General features: G+C 65.2%; 1 protein-coding gene across 1 annotated transcript; it reads left to right on the top strand.

Moving 5' to 3' along the window:
• The first annotated feature begins 2,538 nt into the window (after positions 1-2,538).
• Positions 2,539-18,250, top strand: CD5 (CD5 molecule). Its single transcript, XM_070426369.1, has 11 exons — positions 2,539-2,617; positions 8,167-8,205; positions 10,286-10,591; positions 11,081-11,143; positions 11,424-11,756; positions 13,579-13,878; positions 14,493-14,618; positions 15,338-15,391; positions 16,741-16,863; positions 17,520-17,611; positions 17,865-18,250. The coding sequence occupies exons 1-10, from the start codon at positions 2,566-2,568 to the stop codon at positions 17,606-17,608; spliced, it is 1,485 nt and encodes a 494-aa protein (XP_070282470.1). The 5' UTR covers positions 2,539-2,565; the 3' UTR covers positions 17,609-17,611; positions 17,865-18,250.
• Positions 18,251-19,538: the final 1,288 nt, after the last annotated feature.

Raw genomic sequence — 19,538 nt, 5'->3', positions numbered from 1 at the left:
CCTTACGATCAGCCAGGACTGTGCTACACTCTTTGCACCTGTTACTCTGTCCGCTTCCCCTTCTAACCATCATGGCGTAGAGGCTAGGAGCTCAGGTGTCTCACATGAGTCATTTACTCGGATTGCAGCGCAGGGACCTGAGGCCCGGCTCTGGGAGGGGCCAGGACAGAGTGGGGAGGACAGGCCCTCGAGGAGGCCCCACCTGCCTGAGACTCAGGGAAGTGGACACCCTGAGCCACGGTGGAGCCAGGGCCCTGCCCAGTGCCCCCTCCAACGCTCTGCCCGCGTGGGCTCGTCTCCAGAGCCCTGGCACTTGACACCATCTCATTTGAGAGACCCTCCAGGTTCCAGAACAGAGAAACCCACACCCCCTCCCATGTGAACCTCACCCCCTCCCATGTGAACCCCACCTCCTCCCATGTGAGCCCCCACCCCCTCCCATGCGAACCCCCCCACCCAGTTCCCATGCCACAGTGTGGCTGGGGGTGGGGTCCTGCCTGGAACAAGAGCGCTGGCTTCAGGATCACCTAGCCCCGCTGTTGCAGATAAGCCAGCTGAGGCCCCGAGAGCCACTCGGTAATGTGGGCAGAGTGGGACTCAGACGCAGGAGCCCACCTGGCTAGCGCACCTCCGCCACCTGCTCGCCTCTCCGCTGCCCATCCAGGGCCAGACCCAGTTCTGTGCCCCTCCTTCCCCTGCCCAGCCCCCGCCAGTGATCTGATTGAGCAGGAGCACAGCTGGGGGAGGGGACGCACTGCCTAAGCCGGGGTGGAGGTAGGGGTGCTGCAAGACCTGCTCCCCACAGTGGGCCTCCCCCCCTCCTGGCTGCCGAGTACGGGCATTCAAGCCTTCAGGTCCCTGAGTCATTCAGCAAATACTCTCAGGCTCTTCCTGCCCATCTCAGAGCAGAGGCACCTCCTCGGGCCACCAGGCACCCCCAGGTCTCCGGGACCATCCCACGTATCCATTCATTCATTCACTCATTCATCATTCATTCAACAATCACTGAGGTCCTACTATGCACCAGTCACATGCCAGGGTCTCCTCTCCTCCCGCCACCCCTCCTCCCTTCCTCCCTCCCTCCGTCAGCTCCCCCCCTTCCCCACTTAACCCTGTGGCCCCTGAGCCCCGGCGAAGAGGACAAACCCTGGGGGTGCTGGGGCGTCAAGGAGCCCAGAGGAGCCCAGGCCGCCGCGGGCTGTCCCACTGACAGGCGCACACACGCCCCGCGGTTACCTGGTGTGGCCGGGGCAGCAGGCAGCCGCTCTCCAGCGGAGGGAGGCCCAGGAGGTACTGGCGCCGGCCTGGGGGCTGCCAGCCTCTGCGCCCCCCCCCGCCCCCCCCCCCTTGCCTGTGGCCTCCACCCGGCCAGGCGCATGGAAAACCCAGCCCAGCCCAGGTGACTTCCTCTTGTGTCATGGAAAGTGAGGGTGACGAGGGCAGGAAACCCCCGCCAGGGGTCTGGGGTCTGAGTGGGGGCAGGGGGCCTGAGGCCTGGAGGGGGAGAGCAGGGTAACTGATGGGGCGGGGGCTGCAGGGAGGGGCTCGAGGAGGCATAGGAGGGGGCCTGGGGGGCGGCTGGAGGGGGGGCCTGGGAGGGCCAGCGCCCCTTGCATGGGGATGGGCAGGGACCAGCCCGCGGCCCGAGGCCCGAGGCCCGGGACACAGCAGCCCAGCCCTGAGCTGCCTTCAGTTTTCCAGGGACAAACAAGTAAAAGAGACGAGAAACCGTAGCCTCGCGGGCGAGGAAGACTCGGCTCAGACAAGAGGCACAGCCTCTGCCTTTGGTTCGCGGGGGAGGCGGGCGGTGCCCAGGGCTGTGAATGGAGGGACGTGGGTTCAGACTCCGCAGGCCAAGGGGGGTCCCTGCTGAGCCTCAGTTTCCCCGTTTGTGACACGGAAAACCCCGCCCCCTTCTCAGGGAGGCTGGGAGGACGGAGGAGGCCACCCCGGCTCCCCCAGGGGCTCAGTGGCAGCTCTTCCCTCTCAGGCTGCAGCGATGGAGCCGCACGGGCATCAGCGGAGGCTGCTCACGGTGCAGCGGGGGCTGTGAGTGCTGAGGGGCCGCTGGAGGCCGGCGGGCGGGAAAGCTCACCGCTCTGCGCCTAGAGCTCGGCCTGGACAAAGATGCGTTGAATGAGTGAACGAACAGATGAATGAAAGTGCTGGGGTTACCAGAGTCCCGGGACGCCGCAGTGCCACCTCCAAACCCTGTGAGGCGGTGCGTGTGGCCCCCAATCGCACCTATTCCCTGAGCCAAGGCCTCAGTCCCCCCCCCCCCCCCCCCCGAGGACCTGGTTCGAGTGCCCGCCACCCCAGGCCGCCCGGCTCTGGCATCTCGGGCAGGAAGCACGCAGGAGCCAGGCCGCCATGCGAACTGGGCCAGGTGGTTTCACCAGGAGGAAGTTGACAGTTCAACTTCAAACACGGGCGGCGGGGCCCCGCTGCTGCTCCGGTGCCACCCAGCCCACGCGCCGCCCCGCCCTCCTCCCTGAGAGGGAGACACGGGCCAGACGGCCTCACCCACCGCCAAGCTCGCGGCGGAGGCAGGAGGAGGCCGTGCCCATGGAGTCGCTGCCAATGCCGCTGGCCGCCCTCTGCCTGCTGGGGGTGCTGGGTGAGTGCCCCGGGGGCGTCCGCCAGGGTCCCTGGGCTCGGGGTGCCGGGAGGAGATGCAGTGCGCCCCTGGGTCTGACTCGAAGGCCCGCATGCCCCTCTCGGGAGAATCACGCAGGCAGGGCAGGGCCACCAGGACTCCTGTCTGAGCCCCCAGCCCCTGCTGCACCACCCCCTGACCCCACTCTGCTCTCTCCTGCCCTCGTGGGAGCCTCCAGATGAAACCCATGCTAAATCGGCTCTCAGCATGGAAACCAAGCCTCAGGGCGCCCCCCCCCCCCTATGCTGGCTTCCCTCGCAGCCTCCCTGCCTGCCAAAAGGCCCTGGCTCCGACGCCGTCTCCAGGACATTGCCCCTCTGGGCTGTCCTGATGATGCTGGTGGAGTGGCTGAGGCAGGGCGGGGACCGCCTCTGAGAGCTCAGCTGAGCAGGTGCCCAAGAGGCATCCTCCGTCCCTGGTCGCTCTGGGTCAGTCCCGGGGGCCCAGCCAGGCCCACCGGCCAGGCCGCTAGGCCGGGCGCTCAGCCTGGGTCTCCTCCCGGCGGAGAGAGGGGCTTCTGAACCCAGCCCTGCCCCGCGCCCCTCCACTGTGGGGACCGCCGGACCTCCTGTTTGCAGGGGGGGGGATGGGGCTGGAAGCTGCGGCTCGTTGGCTCCGACCACCGCCCTGCGTCTGGGCCGGCACTGGCTTCTAAGCCTGAGCACGTGCACCCAGGATGGGTGCCCGCGGCTCTCCCGGCCGCCATCTCCCCTCTGTTCATGCCGGGGGTGAGCTGGCCGGGGCCTGAGCGCTTCTCACGGGTTTGGAAGGAGCGGCGGGGAGAGGTGTGGGAGCTGGAGGGATGTCTCAGGAGACGGTGCTGCTGAGAGAAGCTGTGAGCAGGTGTGAGCAGGTGTGTGAATGTGTGTAAGTAGGTGTGTGTGTGTGTGTGCGTGTGTTTTCATGGGCCAGACGTGCCTCCAAACGTTGTCTTACCGTCCCCCGAGCGTGACAAGGCACGTGTGCACGCACATTCCCTTGGCTGCTCTGCACGGAACCTCAAAGACACAGATGCCTCTGTCCCCGGCGAAGGTCTGGGGGCGGCCCTCTGCCTCCCGGGACCCTCTGGGGAGCTGCTGCGGCCTCCTGGGCCTCGGGGAGCCCTAAGACCGGGCCCTTAAACCCCACCTGCCCTTCACCTGTGGCCTCTGACCCTGCCGAGCAGGGGGCATGGGTGGGGGGTCCTGCTTCATGGGCCTCCCTCCCACCTGATCCCATGGAGGGGGGAGGTCCTGGACGGACTACACGGCCGCGGCCCGAAGGAGCCCACAGTTAGGAGGACTGGAGGCAACGCCTTCACCCCGAGTATGACGGGGACCATCTGGGACCCCAGGGCATGTGGTTCCCAGGGGGTGTGTGTGCGCGCGTGTGTGTGTGTGTGTGCGTGTGCTGGCGGATAATAAACATCCCTGTTGCTCAGTGGGTCACAGCTTAGAAAATACCTTTAAAGCCATTTTCCTCTGTAAGCTCTCAATAGCCTCTGAAGTAGGCCAGCCCCTTTCACAGAGGAGAAGACTGAGGTCCAGAAAAGTCAGGGCGAAGCAGCTAGTGCGCAGCAGAGCCGACAAGCCGACCCTGCCCATCACTGCTGCTCTGAGGGAGGCCCCTCTGGCCCCTCAGCTGAGAGCAGGGCCCACAGAGCCGCTCCCGGGAGGAGGAAAATGGCCGCGGACACACCGTAAACCAGTGGGTTTGCAGCCACCAAGGTCTGGGGCTCAGGTCCAGGGCTGGAGCCTCGGCAGCCAGCGCAGGCACCTGGAGCCACGCCGGGAGGAGCTGCAGCCTCGGCCCTGGGCCATGCCCGGGACTTAGGACCTTTGGGGCAGATGCCCGTGGCCTGGTTGGGGCGACAGCGACATGGCTTCCCACGGCTGCTCCCCTCTGCCACTGCCCTTAGCCCTACCCTGCCGGGGGCTCGCCCGCCGGGATGGGTGGGGGGCGGCCCTGAGCGCTGCCCCTGGGCCTCCAGAAGCCGGCACCGGTGGAAGGGCCTGCACGCCGCAGTGCGAACTCCGGTCCACCGCCTGCCAGCTGGGTGGCCCGGGCCTGTCCGTCAGCGTCAGTTCTCCCTGCAGATGGGAACGTAGCACCCCGGCCTCGTGCGGGTTTGCCAGGACTAAATGAACCGATGCACGCAGCGTGTTAGGAAGAATGTCGCATGAAGGAGAGGAAGTGCTCGAGAAGCTTGAACAATAATAATAATAATTACCATTATTGTTCCCACTATCAGAGCCAGCGAGAAACAGGTGAGGTGGGACTCAGTGGGAAGGGGCCCTGCCCGATGCTGGCCTGGCCGTCCTCCTCCCAACCCACCCTCCTGCACAGGCCACTCATGCATGTTCTCACCTGCACGTGTTTACTGAGCACCTACTATGTGCCCAGCTCTGTGCGAAGCAGAACAGGACGGGATGCCTCCCCTCGCGGGCCTGGTGCCACGCACGGGCTGACAGAGGAGACCGTTAAAGACACAAGTAAACGAGCCCCGAAATCCACACTAATATCATGACAAGTGCAGCCAAGGAAACAGCAGGGAAAAGTGGCCGAGTTCACGAGGGGCAGCCCCAGTCCGCAGGGCGGGGCGTCCCAGGCGAGGAGGGCGCGGGGCTCCAGCTGCGAGCAGGCCGCCCGGCCTGCTGTCCAGCTGCAGAGCGGAGGCCCTGCTGGCACTGGGCACTGGGCACAAGGGATCCGGCCCCAGTGAGGGGCGGAGGGACCAGGGGGTGTTCAGGGGGGTTTTCTCCATAGGGACCAGGGAGGGACTTCAACTCCGCCTGGCAACACTGATTGACCACCTACTGTGTGTGTGTGTGTGTGTGTGTGTGTGTGTGTGTGTGTGCGTGCGCGCGTGCATACATGGGGGACGCCCGGGGCCTGCCGCGGGAGGCTCTCCCCGTCATCACACTCAGCGTCCGTCAGGCACTCACACAGTGTGGATTGAGCACCCACTATGCGCCAGGCCCCGTTCTCAGTGCCGAGGACAAGGACCCCCGCCTGGTGGATCCGACATTGCAGTCGGGTGTGATGGGGGACAGACACGAGGTGAAGTGGCCAGTGACGGGGGGGGGGGGGGGGGGGGGCGTGTTCAGAGTCCTGAGCGACGTGGGTAGTGGGGCTGGGAGCGCTGGGGCCGTGCTGTGCCTGGGAGGGTGCCGGGGCCTCACGAGAAGATGTTTGAGGAAACGGGCAGGGAGGGCAAGTGTGCAGGGGCGCGGGCCAGCCTGGGGGACCCCTGGCAGAGCGGCTGTGAGCACCAGGCCGAGGGGCCTCTGGGAGGACGGGGCGTTTTCCCCCTTGAGCTGGGCGGCAGGAGAGGGTGCTGAGCACTCTTCTCTCGGGGACACAGCCCCTGGCTGAACCCCGCCGGGCGATCTCACCAGCCAGGTCTGCGGCAACAGCTCCCGGCGGGAACTCACACTCAGAGGGACTGAGGCCTCAGGCCCCGCAGCCGAATGCGTTAGGAGGTTGGGGTCTGCATTTTGAACGGCAGCTGTGGTGGTGGCCACTTCCTCTGTAACCATCGTCATATGTACCCTCTCGGGCTGGCCTCCCAGGCCTCCCCCAGGCACCAGCACCCCCTTTGCTCTGGGGGCACAGCTAGGCGAGATGTGGTGGGAGTCCTCCCTCTTCTCGGCCTCAGTTTCCCCTGCCTGTACCCCAGGGCGAGCAGGCTCTGGGGTCTCCCCGTGGTAGATGCCCAGGGGCCCTGGCAAGTGATGGTGATGGCTTTTCTGCCTCGACTCCGCCATGAGCTGTGTGACCGCAGGCGAGTCGCTCAGCCTCTCTGAACCTCGGTTTCCTGATCTTAAAGTGGGGGTGAGCCTGGTCCCTTCTGCACAGGATTGTGGGTGGGAAGAATGAGCCCCTGTGTGACATGAAGCTCTGAACAGAAAGGGGGACAGTGGGGACATATGTGTGGCACGAGACTCATGCAAAGTCCCTGAGCCACCAGGCCACCCGGAGACAGCAGTGAGCCAGATGGTGAAGGCCGCTGCCCCCATCGGCTCGCTCTCCGGCCACTGGCACAGGCCCCAGTGAGCGAGGTGAGAGGCCCGAAGCTGCTCTCCCTCCGCGGGCCCCTGTCCTCACGCTCCCCCGGCGGGAGCCCCGTGTGATTCTCTGCGTGTTTGGCACATAAAAAAGCTCCTAATCCTAAACCGATCCCTTCATCTGGGCTCGGCCAGAGACACAGGACCGGGCCCCCGTGACCTGTGTTCCCCAAGCGCTGGCACAGATGCAGGTTGGATGCGGCTCCCTGCCTGGGGTCCGCCCGGGAAGTGGGGGTCCTGACCTTCCAGGCGGCCGCTCCTCAGAGGGAGAGAGGCAGCAGACCCAGGACACCCCACAGGCCGCCAGGCAGAAGGGTTCGCCGGAAATCGAGAGGTTCCTGGACAAGGAGGGGATCATTATTTTTTGTTGTTGTTTTAAATATATTTTTATTGATTTCAGAGAGAAAGGGAGAGAGGGAGAGAGATAAACAATGAGAGAGAATCACTGATCGGCTGCCTCCTGCACGCCCCACACTGGGGATCGAGCCCGCCACCTTGACCAGAATCGAACCTGGGACCCTTTGGTCCGCAGGCTGACGCTCTAGCCACTGGACCACACCAGCCGGGGCGAGGGAATTCCTGTGTGTGGGGAAATGGACCCTCTGACTTCAGTCCACACGACACCAGGCGGCCAGTGTCCTCTCTTGGTACAGCGACGCAAGCCCCACGGCCCGAGGCTGCCAGGGTTTCCGTGGTGAACTCTCGCCCGCCAGGCAGGAGCTGTGCCGCCGGAAGGCCGTTCCTGGCCGGCCAGGTGCAGGGGCTGTGGGCCCGGCTCCCTCGCCAACGGGCTGCACACCTCGGGCAGGTCCCTCTCCCTCCGAGTCTGAGCCTCGCTGTCCCCGCTGGAGCTAGGAGCCCGAGAGAGACTGCTGCCCCGAGTCCTGCGGGGGGACACTAGGCAGGAGCAACCCCGTCTTGGACTCACTTGCGGGCTCATTCCCCGTTCCCTAGGATTGTGGAGGTTAAGCTGTTTTGAGTGGAAGCAACATACAGGTCATTTTTGCTTTGCTACCTAAGGCACAAACTCGGTCCTCGCCCTCACGGCGCGAAGTGCATTCTGACCACCGCTATTCCAGTCCATCTGCTTTTTAAAGAAATCGATGCTTGTGACAGGCTCATCGCTGCACAGGGAGAGCGGGGGCCGGGGGGGGGGGGGCGGGGGGGCGTTGGGGGCGATGAGACTGCCGCAGGCCTCAGCCGTGCTGGTGACCACAGTGACCTACAGGGTGCTGACATTCACGGGCTTGTGCACGGAGGGAAAGTCAATTTCACTGCACGTCCATTTACAAAGCAAAGTTTTAGGACGAGAAAGGAAGTGATGGTTGCAACCACTGAATGGGTTTCGTGGCCACTGAGGGGTCCCCAGGCCACAGGCAAAGCCTTGCGCCTCGGCCACTGCTCGGACGGCGGCCACGGGAGCGGAGGCAGCTTCCCTTCCTGACTCCTCTCTCCTTCCTGCAGTCACCACCTGCCTCGGAGCATCTTCCTGGTTGGAACCAGGTAAGGAAGAGCCGCCGGGGCCTGGGTGGCGGGTGAGGGGAGCAGGGCTGTGTGTCTATCCGACTGTCGGGGGTCCTGCCAATTAAGAAATCAGCACCTCCGCCAGGGTGAACCCCCCCAGAGAATAAGAGAGGGTCCCCTACACATGCACACACACACGTAACATGCCCACCTGCACACGGATGCCCCCATGGCTATAACGCAGCACACACATGCTGGTTCTCAGGATAATTATTATCATGACTCACTCACGTGCACAGAAAACATACCCATCATGCACCTTGCGAGGTCCCGTTTCCCGCCCAGTTCTGCCAGCTGCTTCCTGGTCTAAGACATTTGCAACTGAGGCTGCAGGGCCCGGCTACCCCAGACTGTACAGCACACCGACTGTCCTGCCTCTAGTTCTGGAGGCTGGTGTTTCCCACATAGGGGAGGCAACCGCACCCCACCTGCTGGAGACGGACCATGTACCCGGGCCTAGCAAAGGCTCTGAGAAGGCCTGTAGCAAAGAACCCGCTTGAACTTTTTTTTTTAACTCACCAGTTGCCAGGCTCGTGTCCCTCAGGCCTCTCTCTTGCACATTTCCTGAGGTAACATCATGTTGAATGCACTTTAGGAGAAATGTGGCCGGAGGGAACCACCGTGGGAAGAGGGGGGCCACAGGAGCCTGGGCGGGCCCTGGGCTGGGCCCTGGAAGCAGGCAATGGCCTCCCAGCTCCAAGCTCCAGCAAGTTGCTTGGCCTCTCTGAGCCCCAGGTTCCCCACCCTCAAAACGGGGGGAGAATCCCCTCCCTGGTCCGGCCTCCGGGGGCCAGCACGCTGTGCTGTGCCGACATCAGCCGTGGGACGAGCCCCCTGAGCCTCTAACGAGCCACGTGGCCTGGGCCAGCCCCAGCCCTGTGCTCTGGGGCCCAGGGACCCTCACCTATGGGCAGAGAAAGGCAGCCCGACCAGCAATTCCCGGCCAGGAAGAGCTCCCGGTCGTCAGACTCACATGGACGACCTTTTCACGTGTAAGAAAACATTCTTGAACAGGCGATGCAGCCGCATGGCTCACACCCTCACACCTAGGAGAGAGCGACAGGGAAGAACCTCCTCTCCCGTTCTGACCCCGTTCGCCCACTCTTCCCACCCCCACACCCGAGCAGGCCCCACGCGCATTCCTTCCTTGCCAAGCTTTCCCGAGTCTCGTTAGGCAAATGCAAGCGTGTGTCCTCACTGTGTCCAGAAACCACACAAGCGTGTCCCGGCCTATGACCCGGCAGCTCCGCGTCCAGCTGTTCCCCGGGAGAAGGGGGACCTGTGCCCACAAAGAGACAAGATGGGTACAGGACGCTCACAATAGCCCAAACCTGGAAGCCACCCAAATGGCAAAGGGCTACGCAAGCTGTGGCCTCGCCACACGGCGCCCAATGCCAAGGACGAGCCAGCTACACGCAGCGGCACCTCAGACGCCGCGTGAGGAAGCCAGGCGGGAAAGGCCAGAGGACACACATGCCAATGACCCCACTCCCGACATTTTAGAACCGGCCGGGCTGATCGTTAGTGACAGAAAGCGGGTCGGTGGTTGCCCGGGGCTGAGCTGGCCATGGAAATGCTCTATTCTAGGGCGGGTGGTGACAGGCACGTACGCATTTGCCTAACACCACGGAGCAAGCGCCCTTTCCAATGAGTGCGTTTCACGGTATGTAAGTCGCACCTCAATAAAATTGATTTAAAAGCGAGAGAGAGAGAGAGAGAAAGAGAGAGAGAGAGAGAGAAGCGGGCGCCCGGCCTCTCTTGGGTCCGTGGAGACAGGCGTTCCCAGAGCGGGCAATTCCACTGGCCTGGCCGCCCAGGACCCTGCCCACTGGTCCAAGTCACCCTTGGCTCAGAGGTCTGCCCCCCACCCTCCCGGACCGGCCTCAGCCTGAGTTTGGGCAGTCCCTGCAGTGCCCCAAAGGACGCGCTCACAGGAGCCCGGCAGGCAGCCGGTGGGGCAGGAGCCTGGCTGGGTTGGGGAGCCCGGGCGGAGAGCGGGACAGTGAGGTACTGAGGGGCCCTTTCCAGACTGACCCGCCCCCATCTCTTTGACCCCTAGGGTTCCAGGTGAACCTCCGGGGCTCCAGCTCGCAGTGCCAGGGCCAGATAGAGGTCCTCTTAGATAGCCAGTGGCACACAGTGGACAGCCGGAGCTGGGGCCGGAGCCCGGGCCGCGAGTGGCACCCCAGCGTGGCCTCCCCGCTCTGCCAGAAAATGAAGTGCAGGGAAGCCTTGTTCTTTGGCCCGGTCCCTTCCTTCAGCAGCCCCCGGAACCACATCACCTGCAACGGAATGCTGGGGTCCTTCTCCCACTGCAACGCCAGCGACGCCCGCCAGGCGGAGCCCCTGAGCCTGATCTGCTTAGGTGGGTTCCCTTGGCCTGGGCACCGCCCTGTGGAGGCCGCCCAGGGCCTGTGATCTGTGGCCCCCAACAGGCCGGTGGAAGGGGGTCCGGTGGGGACCTGGAAGGGGGTCCGGTGGGGAACTGGAAGGGGGTCCGGTGGGGAACTGGAAGGGGATCCGATGGGGAACTGGAAGGGGGTCCGGTGGGGAACTGGAAGGGGAAGGCGAGGGATTCTGGCTCCTGTCCAATAGGATGGAAAAGGTTGAGGACTTGCTAACTTCATTGTCTCCTCCTAACCTCCATTTTCCCAACTGTAAAATGGGCTGGTACCGCCCACTCACGGGAGACTTAGAGACAACGTGTGGGGCGGGTGGTATTTCCATCATGAGTTCCAGGTCGTCCTCACCACTGCCTGCTGCCCTCAGCGCCCCCATACCCCCTCTTCCCTCCTCCCAGACCTTTCTCCCTCCAGGACCCCTTGCCCCTCCCTCACCAGGTGTCTCATTGCAGAACCACTGAAGACGACCCCTCCTCCCACAAGGCCTCTGCCCACAACCACTCCAGAGCCCGCAGGTAAGAGGTTCTGAGGCCCCTGGGGGAAGGGTGTCGGATTTAGCAATTAAACACGGGGGGGGGGGGGGGGGCGGGGAGGGGGCCGAGGGGGGAGGCCCAGTTAGGTGCCACCTCTGGCGGACAGGAAGCGTTCCAGTGGAATATTCGGGACCTCACCACTTCCCAGGGCCGTCGGCCAGTCATTCATTTGTCCCTATGTTGGAGCCAAGGATCCAGGAGCAAGGAGGGCCCACTGCTGGAGGCCCTGGGCGCTCAGACGCACCCCTCTCCCCTCCCCCAGCTCCTCCCCGGCTGCGGCTGGTGCCAGGGCCCTGGGGCCTGCGGTGTGCGGGCGTGGTGGAATTCTACAGCGGCCGCCTGGGCGGCACCGTGGGCTACGAGGACCAGGACAGCACCGAGGCCCTGGGGGACCGCATCTGCGAGGCCCTCCAGTGTGGCTCCTTCCTGAAGCACCTGCCGGAGGCGGAGGCAGCAGGGACCCCGGCCCCAGGGGCGCGCAGGCCCCTGCCCATCCGATGGAGGGCCCAGAACGCCAGCTGTGCCTCCCTGGAGCAGTGCTTCCAGAGAGCCCAGCCCTGGGAGGGCGGCCGGGCCCTCGCCCTCGTCTGCTCTGGTGAGTGAGCCGGGGCAGGACCCATGGACATCCCTGGACGGTCAGGCACCACCGATCCCGAAACCCCTGCGGGTAGCACAGGGCACTATGGAGAAAGGGGGGAGGGAGAGGGCAATGTCGGCCTCTGAGCAGTGGGGTGGTGGTGGTGGGGCGGGGTTTGAGGAGCAGTCACGGCCTAAAGCAAAGCACACAGCCTGACCGCCCGATGGCACACGGAGGCGGCCCGCGGGGCCTGCCGGAGGAGGCAGGGTCTCCTGGAGGGTTTTGAAGGAGGAGCGAGCGCGGTGGAGCCAAGGAGAGAAGGTTCTAGGCGGGAAGCGTGGCCGTGCGGGGCCCGGAGCAGGACAAGCTCACGGGAGGGGAGTTTGTAAGCCCCAGACACCGACGAGGTTGCAGCGATGGTGGGAGTGGGAGGCCCGGGGAACCGCAGGCAGAGAGAGTGCAGAGCCGTCCCCGGAGGGCCTCCCGCGGAGCCGGTGTGGTCGAGGGACGGTGGCCGATGAGGCTGGTCCGTGGGTCCCCCACACCAGGGTCGGTGAGAAACGGAGGGGAAGGAGACACAGCTCAAAACTGGGAAGAACGGTCCTGGCCTGCGGGGAGGCGGGCGCTGCCGTCGGAGGGAGGGTGGGGCGGAGTCCGAGTCAGCCAGGGGCGGGGCCAGGGATGGGCAGGGCGGAGCCAGGGATGGGAGGGGCGGGGTCAGGTAGGGGGCGGGGTCAGGGATAGGCAGGGCGGGGCCAGGGATGGGAGGGGCGGGAGGGGCGGGGTCAGGTAGGGGGCGGGGTCAGGGATAGGCAGGGCGGGGCCAGGGATGGGAGGGGCGGGGCCAGGCGCTTTCTTCTCACCACAGCTTTGGGAGGTGGTGCTACTGTTCTCCCCACTTTACGAACGAGGAGGCTGGGCTCAGAGAGGCTCCAGTTCCTGCCCAATGCCAGCGCCTGGCTGCGATTGCCACTAAGCAGGGTCACTCCAGAGCCTGCGGGCTAAGCCTCGGCTCCTCAAAGTGTGGACGTCATGGGGCGGGGGGGGGGGGGGGGGCTGGTTAGAAAGGCAGACTCCCAGGCCCGCCCCGCCCTGCAGCCTCGGGTCTGCATCTCAGCAGGGCCCGGGGTTCGAGGGCACAAAGCTGGAAAGCATGGCCCTGGACCGGGGGCTCCCCTGCACACACGCCGCCCCCGCCCATTGGGCACCTGGTGAGAATGAGCCAACGCTGCGCCTCCAGGCCAAGCAGCCCCCGAGGGTCTCAGAGATTCAGAGATCCCGCCCCCCCCCCCGCCCCCCCCCCCCCAGCCCCCTGCAGGCGGCAACCTGCCAACCACCCCAGGGGCCTGGCCTTTGACAGTTGTTGTAAGTGGGAGATGTAGGGCTTGCCATGGAAACTGGCCAAAGCTGGTGCGATCACAGTTCCTCCAAACGGAGCAGCGGGGACCCTGACCGGCCAGCAGGAAGGTCCGCACTCCTGGCTTCTGTCCCACTGCGATCGGCCAGGACTCAGAGCAGGAGGCACTTCCCAGGCCCGGCCTCAGTTTCCCTTTCTGAAAAGCCCTGCCGCCTCCCAAGGAGCAGAGGAGAATGAGAGGACATGTCCACCGCCCCCTGCTCTCCCCTCAGCGCCACGTGGGCAGGGGCCAGCTGCTGGCAGCTGCCAGAGAGGACGCCAGGTGCAGGGAAGGACAGAGGAAGGTCATCCCACTGGATGCCCCACCCCCTGCGAGGTGGCCCCTCTCTGCCGGCAGCGTGGGCCCCCAGCGGCCGGCCTGCAGGCTCGGGCCAGGGGTTCCCTGCAAAGCTGCCACCTCACCTCCATTGCTTCCTCCCCCAGATTTCCAGCCCCAGGTGCAGAGCCGCCTGGTGGGGGGCAGCGGCGTGTGCACGGGCTCCGTGGAGGTGCGCCAGGGCCAGGGCCGGCAGTGGGAAGCCCTGTGCCACAGCCCCTCGGCCAAGAGCATGGCACGGTGGGCAGAGGTGTGCCGGGAGCAGCAGTGCGGGCCGGTCAACTCCTACCAGGTGCTGGAGGCCGGCGAGAAGGACACGCGGGGGCTGGTCTGCTTCGGGGAGAAGCTGTCCCAGTGCCACCAGCTCCAGGAGCAGCGAGCCTACTGCAAGCGGGTGTTCCTCACGTGTGAGTTGGCCACAGCCCGGCGGGCGGAGGGCAGGCCTGGGTTCCCCCCTAGGGCCCAGTCAGGAGCACGTTTCCTTAGAACAGGCCCCCCAAAAAGGAGATGGCAAATGGGGGCAGAGGGGGCAGGCGTGCTCAGGCGCAATGAGCCATGAAGAGGGACCAGCCTGTGTTGTTAGGCAGCCGATGAATGCCAGCTCCATCCTATCGTCTACTCTCTCAGGAGGGAAGACAGTCAAGCAAGGGACAGAGGGGAACGCATTTGCTGCATGAACAGTAACCGGGTAACACGTTAAAGAGAGAAGCGGCTGTGGGTATATGACCATGTACTGGGCCATGTATGATGGCGATACTCGTCACTGGCGAATGGTAGAAAGCGAAATAGTTGATTGCAAAGCGGCCAGTGGCAGCGGGGTGGTCAGCTGTTAGGCGATAGAAGGTCGATGGGCGAATGTGTAGCCAGAATCCCCGAGACACTGGAGAGGCGGCCAGATAGACCCCTGCCGTCTGCAGGAGCCGGCGACTCCCTGGGAGAAGCCAGTCCGCAGCTGCCCTCCGAGGGGACAGGTTGATAGCGAGGGGCGGGCCGTCCTGACTCCTCTGCCCCCCCCCCCCAGGCCAGGACCCCAACCCGGCAGGCCTGGGCACCGGCACTGTGATGAGCATCATCCTGGCCCTGGTGCTGCTGGCTGTGCTGCTGGTCACGTGCGGGCCTCTCATCTACAAGAAGCTGGTGAAGAAATGTAGGTGCAGGTGCCCCCAGCGCCCCCCCTCAAGGCCCTGTGAGGGGGGACGTGGAGGGTCCCACCTCTGCTTTGCCCCCTGCCCCCCTTTCCCCCTTGCGCTGGCCTTTTTCTGCCCAAAGTAACAGACACAGGAAGTCAGGAACGTTGCAGTTGCTGATTCACCCATGTGGGGGCCCATCTGAGACCCACTCGCGGCCCAAGGAAGGGTGTGGCCATTCTTTAGACGGTGACAGGCCCAGAGGGTCGTCTGCATGGCCGCTGACCTCAGGAGACACATGCCAGGGCCACCCCTACCAGTGTGCACAATGGTGACTCAGCCACTTCCTCTCTGAGCCTCAGTTTCCCCATCCACCAAATGGGTGACTGCCCCCCTAGTGAGGAATGTATACCGCAGGCCATGGCCCTTGTCTTGCAGACGCAGGAGAAACTGACTGAGGTTAGAGGGCTGCAAAGGGCAGGCCCCAGGCGGCAGGCCTGGCAGGTCCCTCCCGCCCTCCCAGGTCTTCTTTCTGGTTCTAAACGGTTGTTTGGGCAACCAGCGCCTCTAGCGTGAGAGGAGTTCGGTTTCCTCCCCAGCAAGTCAGAAATCGGAGGCCCCCAGTGATCCCCGGGGGTTGCGTCCAGCAGTGCCCCCTTCAGCTGCACCCGCCTCCTCCCCCCCCACCCCTGCCCCCAGCCCTGCCCTCACCTGACATGCCTTTCCGTCTGCCGCCCAGTCCGACAGAAGAAGCAGCGCCAGTGGATCGGCCCGACCGGGATGAACCAGAGCAGTAAGTGTCCGGGAGGCAGGCCTCCCTCAGCCCGGCCGGTGCCCCGGGCCCCGCAGGAACCTGGAGGCAGGGATGGGCCCACTGCTGAGCGCAGGTGCAGCCGGTGCAGCCGGGGCTCTGACCCCCACGGCTCTCGTTAAGGAGTGGCTGTGCCCACGGGGATTGGCAGTGGGTACTCAGAAGGGGGTCTCCATGATCACGTTGACGTGGGGATCCGAGAGCTGGGCAAACCCAGACACAGTTCTTTTATTTTTATATATAACACTGGTTCTTTTTTAAAAAAAATATATAGTTTTTTATTGATTTCAGAGAGGAAGGGAGAGCGGGAGAGGGAGAGAGAAACATCAATGATGAGAGAGAATCATGGACCGGCTGCCTCCTGCACACCCCACACGGGGGATGGAGCCTGAAACCCAGGCCTGTGCTCTGACTGGGACTCGAACCCTGACCTCCAGGTTCACAGGTCGACGCTCAGCCACTGAGCCAGGCGGGCCGGGCCAGACACAGTTCTTTCCTCCAGGACGAGCAGAACCTTCCCGGCATTCTGCTTTGTCCATCTCAAAGCGGGGCACAGGAAGAGGGCTGTCAGGCTCGCGTTACCGTGCGGTGTCTGTCACGGGGCTTCCGAAGGCCAGTGGTCAGCGTCGGATGAGGCAGCCCACCTCCCACCGGCCTTCGTCTTCTCTCCTTGTAGCCACAGCCAGGCCCCCTCCTGGGGGCACCACAGCCCCCTCCTCCCTCCCCCGCCACAGGCTCCCCCCTTTGTCAAGAGCCACATCCTTCAGGAAGGCTCTGTGCTGCCAAGTCTTTTTTATCAACAAAGGCCCTCAGCTCTGGGGGCAGGGGGCGGGGTACAACCAATTCCCTGTTTAACCCGTGTCTGATGACTGACTGACAGACCACGGAAGGCCCAACCCGCCCATCAGCTTGCTGGCCAACCCAAACCTGCTCTAAGTCTGAGCGTGGCTAGTATGAGCCCGTCCAAGAAAGGAGGAGAGGGGGTGCTAGAGGAGCCATGGGTGCCCTTGCAGCCGCCGCCCCCCCCCCCCACACACACACCAAGGGAGCAGGAAATTAAAGCTCTGGGCCTGTTGGGAAGGAGGAGGAGGAGGAGGAGGAGGAAGGGGAGGAGGAGGAGGAGGAGGAGGAGGGGGAGGAGGAGGAGGAGGAGGAGGAGGGGGAAGGGGAGGAGGAGGAGGAGGGGGAGGAGGAGGAAGGGGAGGAGGAGGAGGGGGAGGAGGAGGAGGAGGAGGGGGAGGAGGAGGAGGAGGAGGAGGAGGAGGAAGGGGAGGAGGAGGAGGGGGAGGAGGAGGAGGAGTAATTGCGCTGTCTCTGCATCATCTGCTCAGTGTCTTTCCATCGCGATCACGGGACGACTGTCCGCCGGTCGCAGGTTGAGAACCCCACAGCCGCGCACCTGGAGAATGAGTACAGCCAGCCCCCCAGGAACTCCCAGCTCTCCGTGTACCCAGGTGAGCCCCGGGGAGGGACGCGGGGGCTCAAAGGGGAGGCGTCTGGGGAGGGGGGTGCCGGCCTGCCCAGTGCTCGCAGCAGCGGGTGGAGGGATCCGGCCCAACAGGCCGCTCAGCCGGAGAGAAGGCCATGGCCCAGGCCGTGCCCACAGCTGCTCCTCTGCGGGCCTCAAGGCCGGATGGTCACAAGGCAGAACAGAGCCACTGTGGCCGAGGAAGCCCCGTACTGACAGCTCCCTGACCACAAAGCCCAGGGAGCCCTGAGTTCAGTGGGAACCCCGAGTTCAGCGTCATTAGTGAACCTTCGGATGATTTGATTAAAACAGATCCGGGGCTGCCAGCCACCAGCCCCAGGCCCCTCTGATTTTCCACACCCACGGCGCTGGGCTCCGGGGGGCTCTGGGCTGGGGGGCTCTGGGCTCAGGGGGGCTCTGGGCTGGGGGGCTCTGGGCTCAGGGGGGCGCTGGGCTGGGGGGGCTCTGGGCTCCGGGGGGCTCTGGGCTCAGGGGGGGACTTTGGGGGGTTTTGGGCTCTGAGTTCTTAAGGGCTTTGAGGGGCTCTGGGAAGCTCTGGGTTTGGGGGGGCTCTGGGCTCCGGGGGGCTCCGTTGGCGTAGCTGGTGGGTCAGCCCCGCGGTGGCCTCCTTTCTGCCCGCAGCTCTGGAGGGGGCCCTGCGCCGCGTGTCCGCCCAGCCCGATAACTCCTCCGACAGCGACTACGACCTGCATGGGGCTCAGCGGCTGTGACAGGTGAGGCCGCACCCGGGAGCCCTCACCCCCCCCCCCCCCCCCCGACCCCTGCGACAAGCAGAGCGCTGGCTCCTGCCTCCTGCCCGCCCATCGGTCAAGGGAAAGAACGAGAGCATCGAGGGTGTGGGTGCGGGAGCTGATCCGAAGTCAGAGCCGGGGGACTCGCCCACCTCGACACCCTCCCGCCCCAACCCTGATGCTGAGCCATCTCCAGGGCGGAGATCCCGCCTCTGACCATCCTTCTCACCCACAGACCAGGGACCGGGAGCGAACGGGAGCCAGCCGGGTCCTGAGAGCGCCCCGCATCTGCCGCTTGGAAACACAGCCGAGGGCAAGGGCAGGCCTCCCACACCCAGCCGTCCTCCCGCAGGAGCCGCAGCGAAGCCCGCAGAACAGCTGGCTGCCCGCGTGGCAGCTGGGAGGACAGAGCCCGCAGACAAGCAGCCCCTCCAAGCAGAGACAGGGGCGGGTGTGGGAACCCCGCCTCGTCTGTGGGGAGCTCTCTCCTCACGCAGGGGCCCAGGGAGGACTGACGGAAGCGGACACGGGGCAGGGGTGGGAGCCGAGGTCTCTCGTGTATTTAATATGTTCTTTGTAAATAACGGCTCTCCTGCTTCCTGAGGATTGAGCGCCAGGCTCCTCGGTCCAGAGTTCTCTCTGTCCCTCCGGGATGCCCCAGGGCGGGGGCACCTGCGGGGCGAGCAGGCCTCGTGGTCAGAGCTGCCCCCCGACCCAGACAGCCAGGCAGGCCCAGGCGGCAGCCCCCAGCCCCCAACCCCCAGCCCACAGCCTCAGCCTCCCAGCCCCCAACCGCCAACCCCCAGCCCCCAGCCCATAGCCCCCAACCGCCAACCCCCAGCCCCCAACCCCCAGCCCCCAGCCCCCAACCCCCAACCGCCAACCCCCAGCCCACAGCCTCAGCCTCGGTCAGGAGGATGCCAATCGCCAGGGAGCACTCCCGGCGGCTCCTCGGCCCTAAAGGATGCCGGCAGCCTCGGCGGGTGACCTGGTGCCTCTGAGTCCTCTCCTGCCTCGAAGCCACTGCCCGACAGAGCAGGGCACCTCAGCCAGAGGGGGCAGCGCACCCTGTCTCCCCTAAACTGCGCTTCCACCTGACCCCAGAGGCAGGCGCCCGTGCACCTGATTCTAGCACTTTCTCCTCGTGTGAAGTCAGGGAAACCAAGGACCCGGAAGGACAGCCCTGAGTCCCCAGCAAGTCTGGCTTCACGTGGTCAGGCCTCGGGGCTGGGCGTGCCGGCTGGGAGGGACCCCACAGCCACCCTCGCGTCAGCTCGCTCAGCCGCGTCCTTGCTCACTCAGCTGGGAGCCCCTCCGAGGCTCTGAACTTGACACTTAGGGTCCCTCCCGGCAGCCCATTCCGTGGCCAGAGGACACCGTGGTTCCCGAGGTGCATGCGGGTTGGGAGGGGGCTGCAGAGAGCTAGGCCCCAGGGGTGGGCAGCCGGGAGGAGAGTGAGGGCAGCGGGGTGCCATGCGCTGAGTGACCAGGGGAAGCAGCTCCGGTCCAAGTCCTTTCTCAGAAAGCGGCGCTTCTCCTCTGCGCCCCTGCCCCGCCCCCGCTCCGGACCCACCCAGAGCCAGTGACCCGAAGGTGCCCCTCGAGGTGTCAGCTCTCCCACAGGCCGGGCTGCCTGGTCCCCCTGGTGTCCTGGTGCTCAGCCCGGGCATTTGCAAGGCCAGGCCGCAGTCCAGGAAGCACAGGCGGGACATCTGCTGGGGCCCAGGGGGTCTCCACCGTGGGCTCGGACCCCTGGGGCTGTGGTACCACAGGGCATGGCAGGGGCCCCTGCGGCTGGCCAGAGCTGGTGCCAGTCCCACCCGCACCCCCAGACTGTGCGCCCACATCACTGAACCACCGCCCTTGTTTAAAATGGGGGGGGTCATAGGGCTGCTGAGAGGACCCGAGA

The sequence above is a fragment of the Myotis yumanensis genome, unplaced genomic scaffold, assembly GCF_028538775.1.
Source record: "Myotis yumanensis isolate MYYU_CA2020_CCGP unplaced genomic scaffold, mMyoYum1.0.hap1 SCAF_10, whole genome shotgun sequence".
NCBI classification, from domain to species: Eukaryota; Metazoa; Chordata; class Mammalia; order Chiroptera; family Vespertilionidae; genus Myotis; species Myotis yumanensis.
The sequence above is the reverse complement of the archived record's forward strand: the minus strand, read 5'-3'. Positions and strand labels throughout refer to the sequence as shown.